Source organism: Clarias gariepinus, chromosome 18 (assembly GCF_024256425.1).
Source record: "Clarias gariepinus isolate MV-2021 ecotype Netherlands chromosome 18, CGAR_prim_01v2, whole genome shotgun sequence".
In the NCBI taxonomy this organism is placed as follows: domain Eukaryota; kingdom Metazoa; phylum Chordata; class Actinopteri; order Siluriformes; family Clariidae; genus Clarias; species Clarias gariepinus.
The window spans coordinates 9702941-9722643 of NC_071117.1; the positions used below are offsets into that span (position 1 = coordinate 9702941).

The 19703-nt window shown below is 40.9% G+C and overlaps 1 protein-coding gene across 1 annotated transcript; it reads left to right on the forward strand.

Annotated features, from left to right (window-relative positions):
• The first annotated feature begins 462 nt into the window (after window positions 1–462).
• Window positions 463–19694, forward strand: ifngr1 (interferon gamma receptor 1). The gene is made up of 7 exons (XM_053477343.1): window positions 463–874; window positions 9338–9455; window positions 13341–13519; window positions 13613–13764; window positions 15264–15426; window positions 15509–15651; window positions 17513–19694. Exons 1-7 carry the CDS (start codon window positions 790–792, stop codon window positions 17852–17854), a joined length of 1182 nt encoding a protein of 393 aa, XP_053333318.1. The 5' UTR covers window positions 463–789; the 3' UTR covers window positions 17855–19694.
• Window positions 19695–19703: the final 9 nt, after the last annotated feature.

The window sequence follows — 19703 nt, forward strand, 5'->3', positions numbered from 1 at the left end:
TAAAACTTTTGAACAGCAGTGTATATATATACAGTACAGTATATTTATATATATATATATATATATATATATATATATATATATATATATATATACACACACACACAAGTATACAGTCAGGCAAAAAAATTATACATTCTTCAGGAAATAAAAAACTAAATTCATACACTAACCCTAAATGTATATATATAGTATATACGATAATATTAATAATATAAAAGTTTTTTCCTGCTGTGTGTGTGTGTGTGTGTGTGAGAGAGAGAGAGACGTGCTGTATGAGGTCTAAATGAATCAGTAAGTCAAATCATAGTAGTGTGCACAGGTGTGAATGAGAGTGCGCATGCGCACAGGTGAGTCAGTTAGGTTGCCTGGTTGATTCAAATAACATCAAAGACATTTAAAACATGATTGAAGTGTGGTTTTAGAACGGACTGAAAACATCGCAGAACTTGCATCTTAAACTCGCCTTAGACACGCGCGCACACACACACACACACACACGCGCGCGCGCGGTGTTAAAGCTCCCCCGGTGCCGTGATAATGTTGCCGTTAGGACGCGGAAGTCCGGAGACGTGACGCGCTTCAGTCGTGAAGTTTAATCAGGAAAGAGAGGAGTGCTGAATCTCTACACACACACACACACACACACACACAGACAGATGGATGGAGTTATTCCGCGGGTTTAGATTATTATTATGATTATTATGATTATGATGATGATGATGATGATGATGGTTCCTGGATGTCGGGTCGGTCTGACTGAGTCTCAGTGATCTCCAGCTCGGCACCATGCGCGCTCCTGTGCTCCGGATCCTGGAGACACTGACTGTACTGACTGTACTGAGCAGGTCGACACACTCCACAAACACCACCGGTGAGTATCACTGAGTCTACTGTACAAGTTACACACTCATCATTCCATAGCACCTCAGACTGGGAATTAAACCTATCAATAAAAATATTAACAGCTGATCAAATACAATTATACACACATACCATATTAGATACCTGCTACGCTTCAGTGCTCACTGTGGTATTTAATTCATGTTACATACTAAGCCTGTAAATTACTATAAACTGTATATATTACTATATACTGTATACACTTTACTAATACGCACATAGTATTATACACTTATAATGTTACATGTATAATGTACATATGTTATACATGTTCATGTAGAATAATGATGATATTTATAGATTATGGTACAATCGTATGTACAGTATTAATTACATATCATAGTGTGTGTCCTCCTGAGACCTGGACTCTACTGTTGTATTTCTCCTTATTCATAGCTCATGTATTTAACCAGGAAGAAGTTTGGCAAAAAGAATTAGACCTAACAGTCAAGGATATATACAATGAAGTATATATACAATGAAGTTAAGAGAAAATATCATGTCTGATGTGATATGAGTATATCCAGCATTCAGATCTTAAGATTAGTAGTATTAAGAAGCATATTAGACCATATCAGACTTTACCTGTTGAGCCCTGTGGTATTTAATTAATGTTACATACTGTATGCACTGTGTACATGTATACACTTTGCTTTCAGTATGTATTCTTCTATACACACTTACTGTACCATCCTGGATAGCACTTACCATGTTACGTTTCAGTAGTCACTGTGGTATGTAATTAATGTTACATCCTCAACCTGAAGTTACAGAATTTACATGCGTCTACAAGTATTATATACTTTGGTACAATTGTACATGTGCTATAGCATAGTACTATAGAACACGCACCAGGATACTGTAAAAAATAGTATATGGTATACTTGTGTATGTACCATAATGATAATATTTATATAGTATGGTACAATTGTATGTATGTAACATTAATTACATACATAGTGTGGTTTCCTAATATTATTGTCTTTAACCAGGAAGAAGTTTGGCAAAAGGATTATACTTAACAGTCTCTAAAGTGTCATGCATGATGTCATATAAGGGCATTCAGATGATATTAAAACTCTTAATATTACCGTAAATTCAATAATATGGTACTTCCTGTACTATACCATACCATACCAGTACTATGTATGTACAAACATATACATATTAATTAATGCTACATACGGTACATACAATTGTTCTATGTACACTTATGGTACATGGTATATATATATATATATATATATATATATATATATAGGCTATATTTGATATATATGCAATCAAAATTTTAACATAATTGCTGAATTTAATTAAATATAAAAATTATTTATGGCAATCTATACCAGGTGTCCTGACAGTCTCTGAACATCCCCATTTTTTCTAACAACATTTAAAATTAGAAGAGGATTGGAAGCAGAAAAGGGAGAATTCAATGATTAAATATATGTCATTAAAGCATGTGACTATCACAACATGTTGTGTCTAGTTTCATTTCCAGCAAAACGCAACACATACACTACCTGTACTTTTGCACGTGTGTATGTCTAGTGAGACACCATCAAGGTCACGTGTGCACTAGATAGAGTTGAGTTAGTATTCTCATGATTGTACAGCCATAGTAACAAGGTAAAGTTCAGTTTGGAAATTTGTTCCCGAGAGTGTAGTGCCTGCTTTAGGCTACATGTACCGACAGGCCTTAAGTTAAGACTGAACTTGAAAAGACAATACCGCATACAAAAGAAGTTAATAAATAAAAGGCTGCAAGTCCTTTTTTTTTCTTTGTCGATAAGTGCTAAACAGGTTTGGCGTTTCGTTTTCCTGGCAACAGAATCAAAACTGATATTAATGCGTCTACAGGAAACAACAATCGCATGAATTCTTTAATTGATGGTTTCATGTTTCATGTGTGACATGCCTCTGACACTTGGATCGTGCCGTTTGGTTGTTCTTTATAAAAATAAAAATAAAGTGTATAATTCTGAATTTAAATAAAGAATAAAGTGCAACATTTATGGATTACTCACTGTAAATGTTTAAACTAATGTAAATCTATAGACTGTATTTTTTCTATCCCTATCAGTTTAATTGCATGTTGTTAAGCTTGACTTTTATTTATTTATTTTTTATCTCTTGCTGAGGTCAACCTTCGATCAACACCAGTTGGCAGGATTAGCTGTTATCATTGATTTATAGCATATAGAACACTCTTAGAATATGGATTGCAAAATAGATGAACTGGGACTGAACCTTGTGCTGGGACCATCAGGTGCAGATAAACATAATTTACTGCTGTCCTGTAATGTTTATTCATTGACTTTGCGCCATCAATAAACAAATTTATGGTTGTGATATTTTTTGTATGATACTAGCTGACTTCCACCGAAGAGATTGTCGAACAAGTGAAATGGCAAGGAAACTTTCTATTTAACTAAAAAGCAGTAATTTAATTAAAGAGTGAAATTGTGTTAATCTTAGCAATCTTAGTATCTCGAATGCAGTTGGACTGAAAAGTGGATTAGCACTGTCGCCTTGCAACTCCAGGGTACGAGGGGGTCTATGTGCACATAGTTTGCATGTTGTCCCAGTGCTTGGTGGGTTTCCTCTGGGTTCTCTGGTTTCCTCCAACAGTCCATAAACATGCAGGTTAAGCTAATTGGTGTTCCCAGATTGCGCGTAGTGTGTAAATGAGTGTGTGTGTCTTGCGATGGATGGATTGGTACCTCCGTTCAGGGTGTACCCCACCTCATGCTCCAGATCCCCCACAACTCTGTATACAGGATAAAGCGGTAGGTAAATGAGGGAGTGATTAATCCAGAGTGGTTAATGGTTGGTAAATAAAATAACATAAATAGAGTCACTAAAGATTTCAGTGCAAAAAAAAAGGATACACAGATAAAAGTAACAATTAAACATTAAAGATCCTAAGTAAATATAAATTGGACCACGGCCAAATTGTCGTTAGTCTTTCGGTTGTCGCCATAGCAGACCATTCGATCCGCACAACAACTTGGCACAGGTTTTACTACCTGACACAACCCCCCCATTTTACCCGGATTTGGGCCTGGCACGGCATCCAGCGGCTGAGGGGTAGGGCACTGCCTGAACCACGGCCAAGTATTCATGTAAATACAGTTGATGCAGATGGTCATTGTGTTAGACTTTTGTTTCTTCAATACATGACGTGAAATGAAAGATATGAGTAAGAAAGATTGTCATCCTGTAGAGCTCCATCAAAACACTGTCTGTTAGGGGCAAACTGGAAAAACCAGTGTAGCTAGTTTTACTAAACACCTTGTAGAACTGGAATGCTAACTATAGTAACGCTCTTGTTGATGAATGAGCACAAGTCGCCACTGACATATTGCCAAATCTAGTGAAAAGCCGTCCCAAAAGAGTGGAGTATAACAGTATAACAGTACAAACGGGGTCAACTAATTATTTATATAAACTCATAATGGTAGATTGAGATGTTCAGCAATCTGAAGTGGTCAGATGTCCAAATACATTCGGTTGTAAAGTGTATCTTACATGAAGTCATCTTCTTATTATATAAGGCAGTTTGGATTTGGGCTACCCACATGTAGACTTTTCCAAACCCTGAGTGATGGTGGACAAGCTTCTGTAGGTTACATCACCCTTACTGTACAGTATGTTTAAAACTTCAACAGTTTGTATCTCTGGGAGAACCATTAATGAACTCTCTAACCATGGGTTCCTCGTATTAAGAAATAGTTCCAGGTAGCACACAATCAGGAAAATATATTTAACGAGCCAAGCCAACTTGAGGTATGGCTTTTTGTTGGCGTTTACAGTGGTGGCCAAACGTATTGGGACAAAAGTGAAATTAAAAGTTTACATTTTAATAGGAATAATTCTGCCTGCCATGCAGAAGGCCTGGGTTCAATTCCCACCCAATGCCCGAACCCCAGCCATTGGATGCAGTGTCGGTCCCAAGCTTGGATAAAACCTGCACTGAGCTGTCTCCCGTTCTTATGGTCCGACAGGGCGACCCCTTTATGGGGGCAGCTGAAAGACCGCAACAACAATTCTTTAAACCCTGCTGGATTCAGCTAGACATACATATAAAAATAATAACTCTTCCATGGCTGGTCGATTGCTTCCTGAAAATTTGCTAGAGAAGTTCACAAGGTTCAACTTGAAAATTCTCAAGTTTTAGCCGCCTTTGGACAGAGGTGGACACACCTGCCACATATTTGTTTCATTCATTTACTACAACAGCTAATTAGTCTAATGAGTGTAATTAGTGCAACCAGATAGGCGAGAACTAATTAATCACCTGATTGGTGCACAGGGAAAAAGTAATGCAAGGCGTACAGTATATTTTCTTAATACGTCTAGCCTCCACGGTGTGTGTGGAATGGAACTGGACGGTTCGAGCCCCTGCACCTTCAGCCTGCTGCTATTGAGCCCCTAACCCAGTCTGCCCCAGGGGCGCCTGCAATGTCCGACCCTCCACCCTGACCCCAGCCTCCTAACAAAGCTGGGATTTACGAAGAATAAAGAATTTTACTGTGCAGTAATGTATTTGTGATGAATATAGGCTAAACTTCTTGTTAAACAATTTTAAAAACGGGTTCGTGAATCGTAGCCGTGTGGAGCTGTAACTGTTGTGGGTGTTACATTATTGTAAATTGCATGAAAAATAATTTTAATTATAATTAATTTAATTAGAATAATTCTTGGTAGTGTTGGCAAGTCATGTGTCTCATAAGCAAATTACATTAAAATGTGCACAGGGCAGGTGCTAAACAAACAAACAAACAAACAAACAAAACAGCATGGGCATGTTGATCTTTTGGATTTTTTTTTTTTTTTTTTTAACCACATCCGTACTTTATGTCGGTAAACGGTCTACCGGGTGCCTGCGCAGATCCTGCCGTGGATTATTATTCTTAAGTTTCCATATAATTGGAGTAATACTGTATATTATGATGCTATTGACAAGTTCAAGAGGGTAAGAGTGTGTTTTGATGTGCTGAAAATAGCCTGGAGTTACAGGAGCTCAACACCCCCGCATAAAGGCGTGAATGGTTTATTCCACCTTTACTCACAGGGTAATCGTTTCACAAGAAAATCAAGGCTCCTGAGATTAAAAACAGGAAACGCCAAATAAGGGGACTGTCTCCGTTTTCTCATGCTCGTGCCAGAATGATGTGAAAATACTGTACTGTGTGTTGCAGGATTGAATTAAACTCGGACGAAAGGCGTGTTCGAGAACAAGGAGGTTAAATGATATTCAAAACTCGGCTCCGTGCTGCACTGGGACAATTTGCGTGAAATCTGATCTAGCCTTGTCCTTCTTTCAAGCCTTAAGCTTCATGTTTTAAGTGGGTTAAAGACACGTCAGTCCGAAAGAATTCCAGCTATCTATAAGATTTAAGAAAAAAATCTTTGAAAAACATTTCCACCCTCGAAGACAGATAACATCACTCAACAGAGTCCTGAGACGGAACTTTACTGTGTCACGCATGTAAACAAGGATACATAATCGACTTTACCTGTAAATAAAAAAATAACAAAAAAAAAAAAATTCACAAGTTTGGCTTGGTGGTTAGCTCTTCCGCCTCGCACCTCCAGGGTCCGGGTTCGACTACCACCTCGGGGTTTCCTCCAGGTTATCCGGTTTCCTCCAACAGGCCAAAGACATTTAGATTAGGTTAAATGGCATTCCCAAATTGCCCGTAGTGTATGAATGAATGTGTGTGTGCCTGTGATGGATGTACCCTGCCTCGTGCTTTAAGTCCCCTGGCATAGGCTGAATGTAGTGTATGACCAGAGTGTCTCATCTATGGAGTTTATTTCCTATGGTATCACGGCTATATTTTAGGACTGGAAAGTTGAAAGAGTGTTTCCAGGAATCATTTTTACCCTGAATCCACCACTTATTATTTTTTCTTTTTGGTTCACTATACAGTGCAGTAATTTTGATATTGTGACATGCACAGCAAAGAGCTACAATCTCCATCAAATAAAGCAAGCATCGACAGACTTCGGTAGATGACAAACACATTCTGTATGAGGAAGTGTGGAGTTTCCTAAGTTGCGCAGGAGTCAAACCCAAGACAAACAAATGAGTTTGACAGGACTAGTTGGCAATAATATAAGCGGTCATTCCTGCTTATCCCTACATAATCAACACAGTTTATTCCGTACCTGTATAAATACACTGAGTATATATATATATATTTTATTTTTTATGTTGCGCAATATATAACAAAACAAGCCAGAGTATGTACTGTATGTGTGGGTGTTAGTATCTGGTAGCAAGAAAAATTCCCAAAGTTCTGTTCCAGGATGAGGAAAGCATACCTGTCTTGCTGGTTATCTAAAAAAAATAAAATAATAAACTTCTAAGCAATTGATGCGAATCCAAACACGAACAAGAAATATACTTTTACGTAGGATGCAACCAACAACCTGCTTCAAAAAAAAAAACCCGAATTACTGTGCTATTGAGTTCTCAATACTGATTGGTCAGAAGGTGTTGATTATTTGTCTACAGGGTGGGTGAAAATTAATGGCTATAGAACTTTGCCGACCTTATTTTGATGCTGGATGGTGCGCCACCCCATTTTGTTCTTACTGTGCGTGCGCCATTAGACCAGCATTTCCTAGGATTTCAGCTGGGACGGACCTCATGAATGGTCTCCAAGAAGTCCAGATCTCACTCCATGTCAGTTTTTTTCCTGTGGGGCTATGCAAAGGACAAGGAGGTGTACAGGACAAAACCTCACACACTGGAGGACTTGGTGGCACGGAGATTCAGAAGTCTCTCAGCCATAGTTACATTTAGGCATTTGGTAGACACCCTTATCCAGAGCGACTTACATTTTTATCTCATTATACATCTGAGCAGTTGAGGGTGAAGGGCCTTACTCAAGGGCCCAACAGGGACAACTTGGTGGTCATGGGATTTGAACCTGGGACCTTCTGAAATGTAGTCCAATGCCTTAACCACTGAGCTACCCCTGACCCCAACATCCCAAATGACGTCCCTGGGACTTTATTATCAATTTTTATCACCTAGTTGCTTTTCACCCACCCTGTACAGCAGCACCCTGACACCAGTGAAGCAGAAATTCACCGGTTTATCTTTTACAACCAAAAACATGAACCTCTACCTTATCCTGGACCAACTCACAAAACAATTAAAATCGATTTTTGATTGTGTACGGCTTGTAACAACAGACCCCAAGCATCGTCACAAAGCAGCTTTTAACAGAAATTTACATCTAGAAAACAACAACACAATTCCTACTTTTTACTCGTTGTGCGATTTAAAAACTAAAATTTTTACATAGTTTTTTTGCAAAACGCTACATGCAGTTCTCTGAACGTGGCCTTGTGTTAACACATAAAACAGACCGTGACATTCAAAATGCAGAACTCAACGCAGCAGCGGTTCCTCAAACTGGTGAACACCTGTTGCTTTTCTGTTAGCAGTCCTAACGTTAGCGATAGAAGAGCAAATGGTGAGAACAATGGATGGCAACGTTGCAGAAAGACAGAAAGGTGGAGCGAGAGACGAAGACAAGCAGATTCGGTTGGACCGCGTCGTCAGTCCTGATCCTGCGATAATGAACAAAGGACTGGGAGACCAGTGCTGATACAGTACAGCCGCGGGATATATTATGAATATTTTTGTTTATCGACCATGCAGCAGGCTTTTCTGTTGGTACAGTCCAAATTCATTTGCTTTGTTTGCTCAGATGCAGGCATGTGAAAACATAACACTTTATACTGGACAACAATGGAAATGCCAGAGGCACCTTGTTGATAACCTTACCATCGAGCTTTGAGACTATCTAACATTTAATTGGTTCTTTTAAAATGGCTATTCATTCGATTCTGCGCGAGTGTGTCGTTTGTTCATTTTTAGTTGGTTTTGAAAGCAGCGCTTTGTATAGGCCAGGTGTGGAAGCAACTGAGGAAAACCAGAACAAAGAATCCCATAGAGTCACTGGTACGTTGGAGTTTCTTCTAAGAAGTCCATTATTTACAGTAACACCAGCAAAAGTACCTGTCATACTTGATGAGTAAGGGGTTCGTATAAATAGGTAAAAGGTTACAACTAAAAACAATCTGATTAGAGTATTATTTTATAAGCCTATGAACTCTCTGTCTAACTTATTAATATAAAGAAATAAACATTCTGTAAGATTGAGTATCTTACGCCTTGTTTACACCAAGTTGTCCTTCTTTCGTCGTCAGACAAATACACTCCCTGTTCGGTAATCGGAGAGTGAATCATAGATGGGAAGTCGAAAAAGTAGATCAGATAAAGATGAACTTTTTGATTTCACTTCTGGTGCTTGAGCAGTTATTTGATTTAATTCTTGATTCACACTTCTCATTATGTTCTTCACTCGTTCAACTGAACATCTCACTCTTGTTTCTTCCTGTCTTTCAGTTCCCCCTCCCTCGAATGTGATTGTGACGTGTAATAGTTATGGAGTCGAGGTGGAGTGGACGGCTACTAATCTCAGTGAAAAAGCTGAATTCCTGTTAGAGGTCAAGCAAGATTTTGGGTGAGTATAACACACTACTGGATCTATTATGATGTGCTCAGGATTGTCCAAACTCTGGTGACTTGTCAGATGTTTTGAGAAACAGACAGATTTGAGCCACTTAAAGTATAAACCTTTCCATTTAATTGTATTTTAATTGTATACCGCTTTTAACAATTATTCATTATTGCAATATGCAAGAAAAACAAAGAAAAACACCTGTGCTTGGTGGGTTTTCACCAGACACTCCAGCTTCCTCCTACAGTTCAAAAACATGCAGTTTAGGCTAATTGGTGTTGCCACTTTGCTCATAGTGTGTGAATGAGTGTGTACTGTATGTGCAGTATGTGTGTGTGCCCTGCGGTGTATTGGTACCCGATCCATGGTGTACCCCACCTCATGTCTCCAGTGATAGGTTCATGCCCCCCCGCGACATTGTATACAGGATAAAGCGGTATAGGCAATGAGTGAGTGAGTGAGTGAGTGAGGTGAGGTGAGTTGAGTGAGTGAGGTAGTGAGTGAGGTAGTGAGTGAGGTAGTGAGTGAGGTAGTGAGTGAGGTAGTGAGTGAGTGAGGTGAGTGAGTGAGTTGAGTAAGAGAGAGAGAGAGAGATAGGGATATCCTTGTCCCTGATGAGACAGCCGAGAGCAACGGTGGTAAGGAAAACTCCAGGAGGAAACCTTGAAAGAAACCAGACTCAACAGGGAAGCCATGCAGTTAGAAAAGCTATTGGGAACCTATTGGTTCTTGGGAATTTCATTATGTGAATGCAGTCGTAGACTGTAGCACACGTTAAGGCAGTCGCAGACTGTAGCAGAGGGTAAGGCGGTCGCAGACTGTAGCAGAGGGTAAGGCGGTCGCAGACTGTAGCAGAGGGTAAGGCGGTCGCAGACTGTAGCAGAGGGTAAGGCGGTCGCAGACTGTAGCACACGGTAAGGCGGTCGCAGACTGTAGCAGAGGGTAAGGCGGTCGCAGACTGTAGCAGAGGGTAAGGCGGTCGCAGACTGTAGCAGAGGGTAAGGCGGTCGCAGACTGTAGCAGAGGGTAAGGCGGTCGCAGTCTGTAGCAGAGGGTAAGGCGGTCGCAGACTGTAGCAGAGGGTAAGGCGGTCGCAGACTGTAGCAGAGGGTAAGGCGGTCGCAGACTGTAGCAGAGGGTAAGGCGGTCGCAGACTGTAGCACACGGTAAGGCGGTCGCAGACTGTAGCAGAGGGTAAGGCGGTCGCAGACTGTAGCAGAGGTTAAGGCGGTCGCAGACTGTAGCAGAGGTTAAGGCGGTCGCAGTCTGTAGCAGAGGTTAAGGCGGTCGCAGTCTGTAGCAGAGGGTAAGGCGGTCGCAGTCTGTAGCAGAGGGTAAGGCGGTCGCAGACTGTAGCAGAGGGTAAGGCGGTCGCAGACTGTAGCAGAGGGTAAGGCGGTCGCAGACTGTAGCAGAGGGTAAGGCGGTCGCAGACTGTAGCAGAGGGTAAGGCGGTCGCAGACTGTAGCACACGGTAAGGCGGTCGCAGACTGTAGCAGAGGGTAAGGCGGTCGCAGACTGTAGCAGAGGGTAAGGCGGTCGCAGACTGTAGCAGAGGGTAAGGCGGTCGCAGACTGTAGCAGAGGGTAAGGCGGTCGCAGACTGTAGCAGAGGGTAAGGCGGTCGCAGACTGTAGCAGAGGGTAAGGCGGTCGCAGACTGTAGCACACGGTAAGGCGGTCGCAGACTGTAGCACACGGTAAGGCGGTCGCAGACTGTAGCACACGGTAAGGCGGTCGCAGACTGTAGCAGAGGGTAAGGCGGTCGCAGACTGTAGCACACGGTAAGGCGGTCGCAGACTGTAGCACACGGTAAGGCGGTCGCAGACTGTAGCACACGGTAAGGCGGTCGCAGACTGTAGCACACGGTAAGGCGGTCGCAGACTGTAGCAGAGGGTAAGGCGGTCGCAGACTGTAGCAGAGGGTAAGGCGGTCGCAGACTGTAGCACACGGTAAGGCGGTCGCAGACTGTAGCACACGGTAAGGCGGTCGCAGACTGTAGCAGAGGGTAAGGCGGTCGCAGTCTGTAGCAGAGGGTAAGGCGGTCGCAGTCTGTAGCAGAGGGTAAGGCGGTCGCAGACTGTAGCAGAGGGTAAGGCGGTCGCAGACTGTAGCAGAGGGTAAGGCGGTCGCAGACTGTAGCAGAGGGTAAGGCGGTCGCAGACTGTAGCAGAGGGTAAGGCGGTCGCAGTCTGTAGCAGAGGGTAAGGCGGTCGCAGTCTGTAGCAGAGGGTAAGGCGGTCGCAGACTGTAGCAGAGGGTAAGGCGGTCGCAGACTGTAGCAGAGGGTAAGGCGGTCGCAGACTGTAGCACACGGTAAGGCGGTCGCAGACTGTAGCAGAGGGTAAGGCGGTCGCAGTCTGTAGCAGAGGGTAAGGCGGTCGCAGACTGTAGCAGAGGGTAAGGCGGTCGCAGACTGTAGCAGAGGGTAAGGCGGTCGCAGACTGTAGCAGAGGGTAAGGCGGTCGCAGACTGTAGCAGAGGGTAAGGCGGTCGCAGTCTGTAGCAGAGGGTAAGGCGGTCGCAGACTGTAGCACACGGTAAGGCGGTCGCAGACTGTAGCACACGGTAAGGCGGTCGCAGACTGTAGCACACGGTAAGGCGGTCGCAGACTGTAGCACACGGTAAGGCGGTCGCAGACTGTAGCACACGGTAAGGCGGTCGCAGACTGTAGCACACGGTAAGGCGGTCGCAGACTGTAGCAGAGGGTAAGGCAGTCGCAGACTGTAGCACACGGTAAGGCAGTCGCAGACTGTAGCACACGGTAAGGCAGTCGCAGACTGTAGCAGAGGGTAAGGCAGTCGCAGACTGTAGCACACGGTAAGGCAGTCGCAGACTGTAGCAGAGGGTAAGGCAGTCGCAGTCTGTAGCACACGGTAAGGCAGTCGCAGACTGTAGCACACGGTAAGGCAGTCGCAGACTGTAGCAGAGGGTAAGGCAGTCGCAGACTGTAGCACACGGTAAGGCAGTCGCAGACTGTAGCACACGGTAAGGCAGTCGCAGACTGTAGCACACGGTAAGGCAGTCGCAGACTGTAGCACACGGTAAGGCAGTCTTCATAGTCGTTGGGTGGAACCGTCCTCAGGCAACACTTATGTTCCTAAGCAGATCACACGGTGCCGTCCTGATGAGCGAGCTCCATGTGACGAGAACTCCAGCCAGAAGTGAAATCACCAGGATGAGTCAGACTCCATCTATATGATTATCATTACAGTTGGCTTTGTCCACAGATGTTGGCTGGGGTGTGATATTTGATGTGGTTGCTGAAAAAGAAAGCATTCTGAGATGCTTTATGAAACATCATCAGGAATCTAATGTGCAGGATGTTGATGAAGAAAAAGTGTGAAATGTCTGTCTTTCCTCATTTATTGTGTCATTCTGGTGTTCCCCATAAGCCAGTTCCCCATATTAGCACTTGAGAAGGTTATATGAGCGATGCTGACAATTTCCTTATTTATATTAATTGTCCATGGAAATAGTGAACAAAAACACCTCAGCCTGACTCCAACTCGATTAGAATTAATTTCCAATGCAAATAATCGATTCAGTAGGTAAATATTAGCCATGTAAACACTTAATCCGATAATTTCTCTCTTGTTGAATAAATATATTCTTTCTTGGTGGTAACATTGGGTGTGATGATGAGTTCTGCAGTCCAGGTTGGATTCCCGCCTCGGGTCTGTGTGCATGGAGTTTGCATGTTCTCCCCATGTTTGGTGGGTTTCCCCCAGGTGCTCTGATTTCCTCCCACCGTCTACAGACACGCAGGTTAGGTTAATTGGCGTTTCCAAATTGCCCGAATGTTGACCCTACCACAGTTGTGAAAATGTGAACTGTGTAGGAATAATGGCTGATCACAAACGTTGTGTTTCTTCGTACATCCTTTACAGGATACCCATACCGACAAAGATCACAAAGTATCATCGATTCAACATATCTGACCTGCTGCAGGACACTGGGTACAACCGCTACCTTGTGAAAGTCAAAGCCATAGATGGCGGACGGGAGTCTGTTTTTGCGGAATCACAAATTTTCTCTTTCAGTTATAAGACAACAGCAACAATCTTCTGTAAGTTACATATTTTTTCCCCACCTTCAGGACTTTCTTTTCAATACTGAAGACTCGAGAATGATAACCCCTGCCTCTCTGTTCTGTTCCCAGGTGACCTCGAGTTCCCCACAGTCACGCTGTTTCCTCGTGATGGGAATTTGTTTGTTAAATTCGTCAATCCTTTGCACCTGTACAGAGACACACCTGCTCTACGCAATCTCTTGGACACAGACAAACTCAAGTACACTCTCATCAGCGGAAAGGCAAGGGCTAAGAAAATATCTCCTTCAGCTTCACACCGTGGTGTTTAGAGTGTGTGGGTTGTTTCTTTAAAGCAGGGTGGATGATGAGGGTTGGGTTCCAGCACAACAAATGAATTTTGAATCTCTCTTCTGAATTAACGTATAATTAATTAACTTTAATCAACATGGTGGCGATTTAAAGAAGTAAATTCAATACTGCTATTACTGTATTGCTAACAACCAGGCCTATTTAGTCTACGTCCAAGATCTCACTTAAGTCAATTTCAGTCCTACGTTCCCAACATACTGTACACAAGCTATGTTCACATTACCAGCCTAAAGTGACTCAAGTCAGATTTTTTTTGGCTTACAATCTGAACAAAGCCTTATACATGTCTTTGGCAGGAAACTAACCTTCCACAGAACCATTACTACTAAATTACATGCTGTAGACCTGTTTAACAAGAAATAGGACCTGTCCTTTCAGTCTTCAGTCTGTCCTTTGTCTGCTCTAGCCTGTTTCATATGTCTTTTTGATTTCTCCCTTCTGCCAAATTTAAATGGGAATTTTATTGCTCATGTACACAACCGAAGCCATTGTCATAGTCATTGATTTTAAAATAAAAACCTGAACAAAAAATAGATTTACACTAGAAATAAGTAAAAAAAAAAAAAAAATCCAGTGAAAATTGCAATAATGCTAAGGATCAAATTTGCAATAAAAACCAAATTTATACTAGAAACTAAATTTCCACCGCTTAAAAATGAAATTACTATGGAAATGTAAATCTATGTGATTTTATTGCAAATTTTATCTTTGGCATTATAGCATTTTTTGGTGAAGACCTATTATAATCAGATAACACTTTAACAAATTTGCCATCCAAAAATGTAAATTATGAAAACGTTTGAAGCTATGCAATTTTATCAATTACGCAGTTTCATTTTTTGTTTGAGTTTTCGATTCCGAATAGATTCAAACTTTTAAAAATAATTTTAAACGTAAACTTGCAAACTAAAATGAACAATTTCCTTAAGAATAAACCACAGCTTTTGCAGATAATAGAAACCACTCGCATCTTCTACTGTATAAATACTCGCATTTTGCAAGAGTGTTACTTTTCCTTTGGAGCTTTTGGCCCGTTTGTGAGATTCCGGCACCTACTGAACTGGAGCAAACATCATGGCTTTGTACGAGACATAATATGTAAATTCATTCAAATAAACATTCAATAATGTTTGTTTTGTTCTTTTATGCAACGAAGTAATGTGCAACACCACTATTCTGGTGTGGAAACAGGAATTGTATACAGGGTGTGAGTGGGTATTGCATTAAAAAGAGAAGTCACCCTGAGTTAACTGTGCTTAATCCTTATTACTAAACATTTTAAATGCAAAAATAATCTTGTTAAAACTCAATGGCCCAACAACACCGGCACCATAGTGTGGGATTCGGTGTCCTTGAATCTGAACATGCAGTAGAGATTGCTGCTTTAAATCTGCCTTTTAACTTCTTTTAGATAAGTAAAAACGCTACTTGCTCTGTTGAGGAGCGCGAGTGTGAGAGCAGTGTGTCGTTCCCTGAAGAGCAAGAGGAATATTGCATCACCCTCTCGGGATGGATCAGACAAACTCGTGTACAGGGAACAGAACTCTATTGCTACTCAGAAACCCTTAATCCTGGTGAGAACAGTGACTGACTGAAGTCTTACAGTCTTCTCTATCTGTTACTGTACTGTTACATATCCAGTGTGATCTTCCTCAGGTCCACCTGTCATCAGTATCGTGATCCCTGTGCTGGTGGTTTTCTTGCTGTTTTTGCTTTTATCATTGGCCACTGTGTTCCTGGTGATCTTTTTAAGTAAGAAAATCAAGAAGGAAAACCTTTCCATGTTCCCACAATTTCTGGTAAGTTTGCGGTGCAATCATTTCCCACTATTAGTGATTACACAGTTGAGTAAGTTGCACAAGAAACATTATTACAGTGGGTATTATGATGATGATATTATTATTATTATTATTATTATTATTTGAATTAAACCAGTTGGATCAAGTGATCATGGGTTATGAATCCCAGGATGAGGGAACCACTTGCATAGGCAACTAGAGATCTCCTTCGAAAATGAGTTTCTTCCATTTATTTGTAAAAATACTGTTATATTCTAATATTGCAAATTATTTATTATAGAAATCTAAAATATGTAAGTAGTGTCTTCTGATATGTTCTTGTACTGTATTATCGGTCTTTGTTTCCTTGACTTTATCCTCATTCCGTATTGTTACAGCGTCCACAGTAGGTGTAGGTCAGACCGCAACAGGGAGAAGTAAAGCGGCTGAGACCAATAGTGTGTTTGTTTACGGAGTGAATTCCTCGAAAGAGGTCCTGAGTTTCGGAAGCTGACCAGGGGAAAATAATAAACAGAAATGTCCTTCGAACAAATCCCAAAGTGAAGTATCTATTTAGGTTCAGTAGCTTTAGGTACTTCACCTTGGTATCAGTTAAAAGAACTTTCCTGTTTGTTATTATAAGTTCAACACACTAGCCCTACTCCTCATGGAGTGTATGTCAAATGGCGCCGACTTCCTACTGTACAAATCACTATTTACAAGTACAGTATATGAAATACAACCAAACCAAAATGGCCAAATTACAAACATTATTTGGCAGATACTCTTATCCAGAGCAACTTACATTTTTGTCTCATTATACATCTGAGCATTTGAGGGGTTAAGGGCCTTGCGCACCTCCATCCCACCTCCAGCAGACACACACAAGGCATAAAATATGGACACCTACAGTACACACTAGTGATGGGAAGTTTGAATCATTTTAGTGACTCGGTCCTTTGAATCTTGTTCATCAAAATGAACAAATCTTTTTTTTTAAATGATTTAGTTCATTCCGTTCTTTTGATCAGAAATAAAATAAACTGGTGCATTTTCAATAAAAAAGACCCCCAATATGTCTACATACACAAATGTTGGCTATAGTTCCAGTAATGAAAATATTATAATGCAGCTAAAGACATATTATAATAAACAGAATGAGTAGCTCACCTCTCATATCTTCTGGTCCGAGTCGTTTGTTCTTTTTCAGAGTAGAAGAGTCATTGAGAAAGAATCTCTCGATTCTGTTTCCTGTGTCATTGATGACACAGATGACAGAAAGCGTTGCCATATACATGTTACTTGTATATTGCATGTGGTATGTCGTACTGTTTGGGGGTCGATGATGGGACGAGGTATTTACTCTGTGTTTTACTCAGAGCATTGACTCATGACTTGGATACCTCTGAAAAAAACAGAGAACCAACATACCAACACTCCATTGTTGTTTCTCTCACAATCAGTACAGCAGACAGAACTAGTGGTTCTTTTATAAAGAATTCAAACATAACAAACCAAAACTTAATTAAACGTGGAACGAAGTAACTTTTTCCTGCGGGATGACTAGTCAACAGTATGAAATAATATTTTTTCCCTTGTGATCGTCAACAAACAGAAATGGAAGCCGCAGTAGATTCAATTTGGCTTGTATTTCCTCTTATTTTAACGTATTTTAGCTCTCTGGAATTCAATTAGATTTATCAAAGAGAGGTCAGAATGAACTACAGGGAAGAGTACCTCACTACTGTACTCAATGTTTAAACAAACTCTGTGTGTGTGTGTGTGTGTGTGTGTTTAATAATGGACTGGTCATGCTGCATTCCTGGTGTGTCATCACATTGGTTTGTTATTTGTCCTCAATTCTTTTTTTCTGTCTTAACAGGAGGACATATCCACACACACTCCTCTGATCACGCCTAACTCAGAACCTGTGGCTAAAAACCCCAGAGTCGAACCGACTGGCGAAATTCCTTCCAACAAGCCTTGCGATTTACAGGAAAGCACCACCCAGCTGGAAACCTCCGCCAACAGCGGTGACTTATCAGATCGCTCTGAGAATGAGGACATGTATGAAGGCTCAGGAAGCACCGGAGTGACATCAGTAAGCCCTTACAATCAGTACGGGTACAGAGACAATCTGTCAAGCAGCGAGTGTTTGGTTTATGACCGGGGGCACGTGCTCCTAGAAATGAGTCCAGGAGATTTGGTAAAGAATTACGGCTAGTAATTGGAAAGTGGAAATAGTTTGGCTGAATTAGCTAGCTAGCTAACATAACTTTTAAGGTACTGAATCAAAAAAAAAAAAGGTAAATAAGTTAGCTTTCAAACCTTGCAATATACTGAAACCTGAAAAGGATTTGGCTAAGTTAGCTAGCTTACATATCTTGCAAGGTACAGAATGCTATTTTTTTTTTTTAATTAGCTAGCTTTTAAACCTTGCAAGTTACTGAAGTCTGAAAGGGATTCGGCTAAATTAGCTAGCTAATGTAAAAATCTCGCAAGGTACTGAAACCTGGGAAGGATTTGGCTGAGTTAGCTAGCTAGCTAGCTAGCATATCTCGCATGGTACAGAATCCTATTTCTTTCTTTCTTACTTTTTTTTAAATAGCCAGCTTTTAAACCTTGCAATGTACTGAAACCTGAAAGGGATTTGACTAAATTAGCTAGCTAGCTACTTAGCTAGCTAACATAACTTTCAAGGTACTGAATCCTAATTTTTTTTTAATTAGCTAGCTAACGAAAAAACCTTGCAGTGTATTGAAACCTGAAACTGATTCGGCTAAATTAGCTACCTAGCTAACAAACCTTGCAAATTACTAAAATATAATAAGAATTTGGATGAATTAGCTTCTATCTTAGTCCTTTTATGTAACTTTTATAGGTGTTTACTCTTTAGACACAGAATATTTTCATGTTTTTGGGTAAAATACTGATGGGTAGAAGAAAAGAATTTGTAAAATCACCACTCAAGTAGTCTTAAACAGCATGATCATGTACACTTCGTTACACTTATCAGTTTTCATTAACTTAATACTGGAGTGTTGCTTTTACTTTGTGATAATTTTTTTTGTTGCTACTAAGCTAACAGTCAAATACGCTAGCTGCTCCTTGACCTCAAGCGCTGATCTCTCTATAAAAAACACGAAGCAGCACTGAAGGCGCACTCGAACTTTAATGTGTTGTGTTTTTATGATATGAACAGGTGAGACTTTATGATGGAGATAAAACAGGGACAAAGTTCAAAGACACGGACTTGTCCATGTGTCACAGTGCAGCGTTCGAGCGCGGTGAAATTTGGCACTAAGCTAGCGTTTGCTTTCCTACTGTATGGAAAGCAAGACACGGGCAAATCCTGTACACTTCATGTACTGTACGTGTCCACAAAAATGAAGAAAATACTTTTTTTATAATTATAATTTCCTATTTCTGTTCTATTCCATTATGTGCTTTTACATTTTTAAGCTTAAGCTGACTCAGGCGCGCGTTTACTGATACTGAAATGGAAAATCATCTTGTCACAACCTCAATAACTGTACCCTACAACGTTGTTTTACAAGTTAGACAGTCTTCCAAGATAAAGATCATTTTCAAAATCAGTGAAATGTTTACAGTTTGATGGGATGTTCATGCTCCATTAGGAAACCGTGACTAATGAAAGTGAATGAATAACCAATGCTCCATTATTTTAAGTCATCACCTTTTATTGTTGCCCTATGCATGAGGTGTTACACCGCTCAAAGTAACACGTTCCATAAAGATGTGTATTGCACACACTATTACCCACACCAGCATCAGTGCTTCGTTCTAATTATTTTAACAACTATCACCTGGTTAATGAATAATTTAGTAGCTTCTTGTGGAGGATAAAGAACTCACTTGGTAGATCGGTTCTAAACATAACCTTTAACGTTCGTTTATAAAAAAATAATAAAAATAACGACCAGTGAAAAAATGGAAAAGGAACTTCTTTTTAAATCGTGTATATTATTTAAAAATTAAAATTATTCTTTCTACGAATGTACATAAGTTTGTATACCTCATACTTCATGTTCATCTTGTGATGCGACATTGAA

Bases quoted from the DNA above. Each gene is read 5' to 3' on its own strand.
- ifngr1 (XM_053477343.1), top strand. From the start codon at position 790: ATGCGCGCTCCTGTGCTCCGGATCCTGGAGACACTGACTGTACTGACT. The intron at 13,765-15,263 runs GCAAGGGCTAAG...AACTTCTTTTAG, and splicing joins ACACTCTCATCAGCGGAAAG to ATAAGTAAAAACGCTACTTG. The intron at 15,652-17,512 runs GTAAGTTTGCGG...CTGTCTTAACAG, and splicing joins CCATGTTCCCACAATTTCTG to GAGGACATATCCACACACAC.